The following is a 9,516-nucleotide window of genomic DNA, read 5'->3' on the forward strand; positions in this document are numbered from 1 at the left end:
ATTGTTTTCATAAACCAGAACATGTACAGTAAGGGGCAAGATTGCTTGTGTTGAGAAATTAAATTCTATGGTCCGTTTTCCATATACTCATGTTTTCTTCTTCCGTTGCTCAGCATTGGACTCACTCCAATGGATCCATTAGATCCATCTCGAAGCAAGCGAGTGAGTGCTACCAATTGCACAACTGTTGTTATTTATCGTTACGCTTTCATGTGGCCAGTTACTCCACAGTGGGATTGTGATGTTGGGTGGGAGATGCTGCAAAACAAGAAATGATCGCCATTTACCCTTCCGGCCAAAGTACGCGTATGAATGTTTGCCGGTGGGCTTTAGTTTGTTCTTCCTAATGAATTACTGCGCCATCTGGGAACGGTCCTTGTCCAGTTGATGGTACTCCGACGGCATGCATCCGCACCGAACAGCACTTGTGTATGTGTACACCGCAATGAGTTGTGCATTTTCCATTACGAAGATTTCCGTCCTAGAGCAAGATATTTACATCCAACACTTATCAAATCCTTCTGACAGGCTATGACCTATGATGAATATATATATCGTCTGGTTCTTAACAGGAATTAAAGATATGTCGGTAGCATCGTATACAGAAGTATGATTTACGACAAAGAACAAGTTCTCAAATGTTATGAAGAATTGAAAAATTTCTCACTGACGAGCCGCGAAGGAACTGTGGGAAATTGGAAACAGTTTGTTTTCTTAACACTTTTATTTTCAGGATGTTGATAGGAAAACTTAATTTGGGACTGAAAGTCGTATCAAAGGTCAATCGGATCGATAATTCATTATCGATAACGTTTGTTATAGGATGGAATCTTTACGATACTGTGCTTATCATGTGCGGACTATTCGTTAAAGTTTAACGATTATATATTTTCTAATGGATTTACAAGTGCTATAAAAGCACGGGTAGAGGTTGTAACAGCGAAAGAGAACGAGCCGTTTCATCGCAGTTATGTTACGACCTTGTTACATTTCATCTTATGTCGTTTATAACTCTTGCTTTAGTACCGAGTTTTGTGCTCCAAGTTGTAAAACTGGAACAATTTTAATTTCTTGTAGTTCGATCAAATTCATTTGAAATGTGTAAAGATTGTTATGGAATCTTTCCACATCACTGCGAATTATCATGAAGGACGAATTCTTGGCTTTTGCGCTCTTGGCGACCTATTGCGTCTTGACAGAAGGCTGTATTATTGACTTAACGACCTCTAAGGTCTTATCAGCCATTTTTGGATAACTAGACATTCAGATTTCGACCAATTTTTACCACGCAGCCTCATAGTCACTCCTTTCTACGGGGGAACGTTTCGGATAGGATTTGAAACCCGGTCCTTTCGTGTGGAACCAGCGCCGTTTATCACATACACCACAGTACCTTAAAATTATGAAAATATAACAACCTAAAATATAATTGATTCTACATTTTTCAATCAAGTTCTTCTAATTTTCTTTTAAAGTCACTATCATAGCAAAACAAAGAACATTGCATCATTTGAAAACGAATGATAGATTTGCTAACATAAAAAACATAGAAAACGTCTCCGTGGACAGAAAAACTTTCTTTTCATCCAAGAAATATACGCTTGTAAGTAAATAAATTAAACAGCAAGTTCTCTTCTACGAAGTAACATCAAAAGCATTCACCAAGACGCGGTAATTCGGATGAAATAACCGTCTAATAACGTTTGTTGTTTTTCTTCACACCACACATTTTGTTACATCAATCGTTTGGTGCTTCAGAAATGTGTTACTCTTCTGAATATTTAACTGATGAATGACGCTGTTCCCATCGTTATGATAAATATTTCATTGAATTCATTTCAGAATATGGTCGCTAAGTCTTAACATCATACGGAGGGTTGAGTAACTTTATAGTAAAACAACCAAAGCATTTAATAAATAACATATAATTTTTCTTTTTTTTAATATTCAAATCACATCTTTGTAAGAAAACATCAGTCAGACATTACTAATGTTTTTATACAAAGTATCTTAAATTAAAATGTTATACAAATTAAGTCCACAGTCCACATCACAGGACGACGAATTATCATTGTTTTGAGTGGGAAGTTTTTCAAATTTGCTCTTCAAGTTGATTGTTAATCTTCTTCTTGGCTTAACGACCTTACAGGTCACGCCGGCCATTTCTGACTTACTAGACTTATTTTTACCACGTAGCCGGATAGTCATTCCTTGCTACGGGGGAACGGTCCGGATGGGATTTGAACCCGGTCCAGCCGTGTGAACCGGCGCCGTTTATCACATACACCACCGGGCGCCCCTCCTGATTGTTAATATATTTTGTGAATACTTTTCTCGGTTCCAGGTGCCGACCTAGTTTTTATCTTTCAGAGTAATATTTTTTTTACAATCAAATGTACTAATTTTATCTTCTCCTGCAACGGGCAGTTTTCAATACACACCGCAAAAGAGGATCTGAAGAGAACTCATTTCCATTTGAACACCATTTTTTCAAGTGTTAAAATGATAACAAAAATATCACATGCGAACAGGAAAGTAAATGCACTACTTTTGTCGTAATATTCTCATTATTCAAAGCCCTTGGCTGTGTAGTGCGCAATTTAAGCGAAGAAAAATATCTTTCCATAAAAAAAATTCAACCATTTTTTTCTTGCGTTCAATTATTCTCTCTCGGCTACGCGGTGAGGGAAAAAGAATAAGAACTAACAAATATCTCGTCGACGAACTTCGTTTACTATCTTTCGAAAGTCCCCACCTGCATTCGAACGCGGACACACAAACTTGAAACCTGGAGCGTATTTTTCTCCATCAACGAAACTTGAAACTGCTGCTCTTGTAAAGTGCTCAAGTTCCGTTTCGTTCTCCCTTTTCATGCCCGGCTACATTTACACAACCCCCATTTATTCTGTTTTGCTACGTAACGAACGTCGGAAAACATATCTCAGTTCCACCTGACGATGCTCATTTTATGAAGACGTCAAATTTGCTCTCGTCGTCCTTTTAAGGGTGGCTCAGATTTTACTGCTTTACTTCGAAGAACGAAAAAAATCCACTGGCGGAGTGTACCGTTTTATTCCTTCTTTTCAACGGTGCCGGCTATTATAAACCCTAAGCGGTTGTATATACGTGGAGTGATGTACTGTGCCATCCAACAGGAATATTAAAGTATTATTTTCAGATCTGAAAATGGGGAAACCCTTAGCAGTGAAAATGTTTGTTAAAAATGAGCTGGAAATCTTTTATTTTTCATTTTAGCTGATTCACAGCTTATGCTTGCATTAGTTCGTCTAATTAAAGTCTAAAGTAAATTGTCTTTTTAGTTCAGTTGTAGAACTTAGGCCCTCGTTTGGTACTTCAGAACTCATGCCATTGTTAAATGATCAATATTTGACACTCAGTGCTTGATTTATTTCTCTAACCGAAACGACTTTCACCGTTGAAAGCTGAGTTTGAATATAGACCACTTTCAGCAGTTGCCAAGGATGATTTCCACGGTAATGGTAACGAGTATGATGGTATGGTTGCTTTTTAATTAAATACCAGCTATCAAATAAACGACCAGAAAAACTATCCTTCAGTAAAACCGTACACAAAGTACGGAAAACGAAGAGTACCACGGAGGACATCGAATGTAGTAGGTAACACGTCGATACCCCACTCTTGTCCTGGAACTCTTTGAACATTAGCGAAAGCTTGGGCAATTTGTCAGATTTCATCGTCATGTTGTTTGCTGGCTTGCCACTACGCTGACCGGCACAGTCACCGAAGAACGGTACGGACGGACCATCTATTAAATACCGCTTAATGTCCAATTCAAACAACATTTACATTTTGTCGCTAACCGTCTACCGACGCAGAGTGACTCTGCAGCTTCCGCACTATCATTGGCGCACGATGAACAAGATCACCGACCAATCTACTGCGAGCCAAAATCGTGGTGAAAGAAACCACTGCCATTACAATATTCTTAAATTAATTGCTCGGCTATCTAGTAAATCATTTCCCTGTTTCACACATTTTCCTGCCATCACACAACTGCTGTCAACTGGATTAAGCACTGTATCGTAATATGAATATCATCAAGATGAAGGATGTGTCATGAGCGCAAGATCGGTTGATGGTAAAAGCGACAGTTTATTTTCGTTTGAGCTACTACATTTAGTTTTGAAATTGAAAATATATGATACATGATTCGATGTCTTCTTCTGTGTTGCTGTTTGCTTAGTAAAAATTAGCCATCGATAGGACCAAGACTTGTCCTCTTTCTATATCATTTCCTGTGAAGTATAGCGTAAAGAAATCCTAGCTATGTATGGGATTATGTTGTTATAACATAAACAGATTTATTGTTTTTAGTCTGTTACACATATTACGCAAATGGCTAGGGAATCAGCTATTGTCTAAGCTTTGTTCAACCAGATCATCACCTTATTCTACAGGTTCTAGTTGGAAATATGCCAACGTCAGGCAAAAAGTGCTGTTTTTCATGCCGGAAGTTTCACTTTACGCAAGCTGATTGCGCATTACATGAATTAGACTTTAATTGAAAATTTTGCAAAAGTTTTCCAATCCTAGATTTCCAATACTAGATAGCCGAGCAATTAATTTAAGAATATTGTAATGGCAGTGGTTTCTTTCACCACGATTTTGGCTCGCAGTAGATTGGTCGGTGATCTTGTTCATCGTGCGCCAATGATAGTGCGGAAGCTGCAGAGTCACTCTGCGTCGGTAGACGGTTAGCGACAAAATGTAAATGTTGTTTGAATTGGACATTAAGCGGTATTTAATAGATGGTCCGTCCGTACCTTCAAGTTAAAATCGTTTAGGTTAAAATTTTCAATAGAAAGCACCTCTAATTCTCAGTTAACGATATATTTAAAAATATATATAGTTGCTATAAAAATTTGACATAATTATTTTTTTCAATTATTTTTCAGAGGAAATAACCACATCTTTTAATCAATATGGGGATCTAATCGTTGATTGGCCACACAAAGCAGAATCCAAATCGTACTTTCCACCTAAAGGATATGCGTTCCTGCTGTTCCAAGTAAGTCATCCAGATATTTGTTAGATTTGTTACATGTAAGAAAGATGAAACGAGAATCACGTTGAAGCGAACTTAAGTTGTTATAACTGTGCAAAGCATAACATTTAATGAATATTATAATCTTTTGTATTATGAATATCGCTCAAGAAATTTTAACTCTTTCTCATTTTTAATTATAATTGAAGTTTTCGGAAAATCTTATTATTTTAGTCGCATGACTGAAGTATCTGCTGTGTATCACGATTCTAAACCAGGAGAACTAAGTACATGAGGTATCTATTTTACCTCTATATTCTATATAAACACTATTTTACTTCTTAATCATGGGTCAATACATAGAAGCTCCACCTTGTTCATTTAACAGACGCTAGGATGTTGATGGTTTCAGAGATACAATTTACGAAACATCACGTCCGCTGGATTTCGTTGAGCATGGAGGAGAAAAACAATTGGAAACAATTGCAACGAGATTGCACATACATTATCAGTGCAATCCGCTTATTTCTTGTCCTGCTGACCAAATCTAGACCATCGCCTTAGTCAAACAATAGCCAAACAAATGGTCTGTTAATGTTGAAGTCAGACATGTTGATAAAACATAGTGGACAACATCGGTGACGTAATGATAGTGCTTCTTGTTTTTCTGGATAGATAAACATCCAGAGGTCATCGACAACTTAAAACACCAACAAGAAAATACTTCATGGTACACCATAGTACATCATAGGATGTACATCATAGTATAGAACATTGTTTATAGATAAATATTTAATTATTTTGTGAAAGAATTGTTGAATGATGAAAATTTTCTTTTCTATCTGAATACAATCAAAACATAAAATTGTCCTTTTTTATGTGCAAGATCCTTGCTTTCCGTTTTTTTTGTGAAAAACTGTCACTCGTGACGATGTATCAAATTATCACGATCTTTTCAAACTAATTAATCACTATCACGCCCCAACAATCGCCGGGCATTACCGATCCCAGTAGAGTGGAGATTTATCCTTCAACGATTAATCTTAACTTCGATGTTCGTCCATTCTCTCATCCTCACGGAGAGTTCTTGACAAACAATGGCAACACCAAAATCCCGGTGAGACATTCGTTTTTATCGTTACGCTTCGTTGCTCGGTGGGAAAAGAAATAATAAAATACGCTTCCCAGGGGTATACTTACAACCGTTGCAACTCACTTCCATAATTTCCTATTACTACTCTTTCTCTAGCATGGTAGCGGCTTTTGTCTAAATTTACAAAGCCCTCAAATTGGACGAAAATTTGAAATGTTTGGTTATGGTTTTATTCTTTTAGTGTTCCCAGGCTCAAAATATACAAAAATTACAATTTTTTCTATTATTACTAGTAATCTTGGCATTACTTTTAAGTTTTTTTAATGCTTATTTCATTGTGTTAACCTTTCTCATTAACGTTTGCGTTTTAATTTTTGGTATAGGGAGAATTTTGTCAAACCTATCTCGAATTAATAGGTTTGTTTTATTTTATTATTACTCATAATTGAATGCATTTAGGTAATGTAACTACAGACTAACTGTTAGCAATTTCTGCCTATACAGCACATTCAAACGTTAGCAGATAGAAGGATATACAGTGTTCTGCAACATCGTCTATAACTGGCATCCTCATCGACCGTCAAACAGTTCTATTGTGCACCGTAAACGCTACCCATTCATCGTATTTTATGACTCAGATCCACCCAGTTTCAGCCCTTTTCCGTTGATTCGTTGCTATCTAAGCGATGTTCATTAGGTTCGGTCATGCCATTTATTAGCTTTCTGGGAGATGATCATTACACAATTGTCTATTGTACCAATTGTCTTTTGTGTGTTTCTCTGCCATCGCAGAATCCATTGTCCTTACTTTCTAAATTTGTGTCTTGTTTGTGTCCAGTAACACACATAACGCCCGGAAACGGTAGCTACAACTTTCAGATTTCTTTGTGTAATCTGCACACGTAATATCTATACATTTACTGGGAAAACGAGCTTAAGAATTGTGTGAATAAAATAATATAAACAATAATGACCCGAAAAAAGGTTGCCAGAGGTTAGATATATACTTTTTGAAATTTAAAAAAAAACGCATCATGGACATTTTCCCTAGATTTTAGTTTTGTTTAATATTTTTCATGAATTAATATTTAATATATCGCAAATTTGGAATTTTCCGTTGTCAGTTCACACCCCGATTGTTGAATATTTCGAATTATAGATTTTTCTTGGCTTATACAACAGCTGCTACGTACGTATACGCTCTAGGAAGGAGTTTCGAATTATTATTTTTTTCTATCGTTCGTTTTCGCATATTTAATTCAACCGTACAAACAAGTAAGCATAAAAAAGGTCCTACATACTGCATCTTGATACGGGAAGTTTGTAACTTTCTGGTACAACTTGTTTCAATAAGCTAAACAAAGAGAGAATTCTAAATGCGGAACAAGGGAACGTGCACGATAGAGCGAATGCAACAAGGGCCGTGGTTTGGCATTGTTGCTTTTTGTCGTCTGCCTCAAGACATATGCTCTTTCCAAAACTTAATGCCCGCAAAACATGGTAATCACTTTTGCAACACGTTCCATACCAGAAATTGTTTAAGCTTTTACACTTCGGAAAGGCAAAAGAACTTTCTCATCTTAGTGTAAGAAAGGTCTCCAGTTGTGAGTTTTGCAGGCGAAACACTTGCATTTTAGATGGTTGCCAACCCCTCTTCGTTGCTCTTAAAAGACAAACCATATGGGAGCAGTCACTTTCTTGCTTCACCCGAGGCAATGTTTCAACAACTTTTGTGCGGGACCAGATTGATGTGTTTGGCAAGCATTTTACCACTTGGTGGTCTTAACCCGTTTTTTTTCTTCGTGTCATCTCATGCGTCATTTGGTGCAACATTGGTTGTATCGCAATACACCACTCTCCAGCACCATTATTGGGAAGAATGCTCCTCCTCATGATAGGCTGAATTTATTAAAATGTAACCATCGATCTAGAGCTTAATCTTGATGAAGCCATTACGGGTAAAAAAGGCTCATTGAGATACTAGAATTCAATACTCCCCAGACGGCGAAGAAACCTACATAATGTCTTACTATCAAGTGTAATGAAACTCAGTATACCGGGACCTCAAGAGACATTTTAATTAAATTAATTTGACAGCCAACCATTGCCAAACGTCCGTGACGCATAGTGTGGCCCCGCACAGTAATGGAGCGTTCATAGTCATTTTGCGAAGGAAAATGACCACACGTTTCATCCCGGCTTTGGTCGGTATCCGCTATACATACCTGATATCTGGAAACAACGACAAAAAATATCGCTGTAACAAGAGACAACATGAAAGTGGGAAGATTAATTGGAGAAAAAAATCTCATTATTTAAATGATCTTTCCCGTTCATAGAACGCTCTGTTTGTCGGAGAGTCGACGGGGGAAAAAAAGTGGACCAACGGTCGACCATTTTAAAGGCGTGGAAAAAAATGGACCTTTACCGCACGGTTCGTTGCACGACTGCACGACTAACCCACGACTGATGCGATGATAATTGAAGCAAAGTCCACACGGGTGGACCAGCAACAAGGGGCAAGATTGATGACAAGTATTTTTCGGGGTGATTTGATTCTTGCTCTGCGCTCCCGTTGGCTCGCACCTAGAACGGACGCGTATAAGCGCAACGGATCCGTATAAGCGACGGTTGTCTTCATGAAAGGAGATGAAGCGATTTTTCAAACGATTAATCCTGGCAAATTGTTTTCCCACCCCTCGCCTGCTCAAACGTTCTAATTCACAGGAAGAGCGCGGTGTTCAAAAGCTGATCGAAACGTGCGTCCCGGATGACGATAAGCTCTACATCACCGTCTCATCACCAACGATCAAGAACAAAGCGGTGCAGATCCGTCCCTGGCGGCTGGCGGATGCCGATTTCGTGCTGGACGCTTCGATGCCACTCGATCCACGGAAAACCGTCTTTGTCGGTGGTGTTCCGAGACCGTTGAAAGCTTGTAAGTACACATCTGCAGCTTGCGTTGATCTTGCGGGAAAGAACTGAAATACTAATCTTTTCAATGGGCTTTGTCTCCTTGCAAATAGATGAACTGGCCATGATAATGGATCGTTTGTATGGTGGTGTATGCTACGCAGGTATCGATACGGATCCAGAGTTGAAATATCCCAAGGTAAGGACCAACAGTCACACCAACTGTAACAAGCTAATGAGATATTTATATAAATAAACATTTCAGGGCGCAGGACGTGTAGCGTTTTCGAACCAACAAAGCTACATCGCTGCCATCTCAGCCCGTTTCGTCCAGCTGCAGCATGGCGATATCGATAAACGTGTCGAGGTGAAACCTTACGTTTTGGACGATCAAATGTGCGACGAGTGCCACGGCCAGCGTTGTGGAGGAAAGTTTGCCCCATTCTTCTGTGCCAACGTCACTTGCCTTCAGGTAAGCTCAAGA

General features: G+C 38.4%; 1 protein-coding gene across 6 annotated transcripts in view; it reads left to right on the forward strand.

Moving 5' to 3' along the window:
- Positions 1-9,516, forward strand: part of LOC125765772 (cytoplasmic polyadenylation element-binding protein 3) — a 220,136-nt gene that overhangs the window by 198,489 nt on the left and 12,131 nt on the right. For all 6 annotated transcript variants that reach the window (XM_049431233.1, XM_049431232.1, XM_049431230.1 and 3 more), the window contains 4 exons: positions 4,938-5,050; positions 8,847-9,057; positions 9,146-9,231; positions 9,298-9,504. In XM_049431233.1, coding sequence (XP_049287190.1) covers positions 4,938-5,050; positions 8,847-9,057; positions 9,146-9,231; positions 9,298-9,504 — 617 coding nt within the window. The remainder of the gene's footprint in view (positions 1-4,937; positions 5,051-8,846; positions 9,058-9,145; positions 9,232-9,297; positions 9,505-9,516) is intronic.

The sequence above is a fragment of the Anopheles funestus genome, chromosome 2RL (genome assembly GCF_943734845.2).
Source record: "Anopheles funestus chromosome 2RL, idAnoFuneDA-416_04, whole genome shotgun sequence".
NCBI lineage: Eukaryota > Metazoa > Arthropoda > Insecta > Diptera > Culicidae > Anopheles > Anopheles funestus.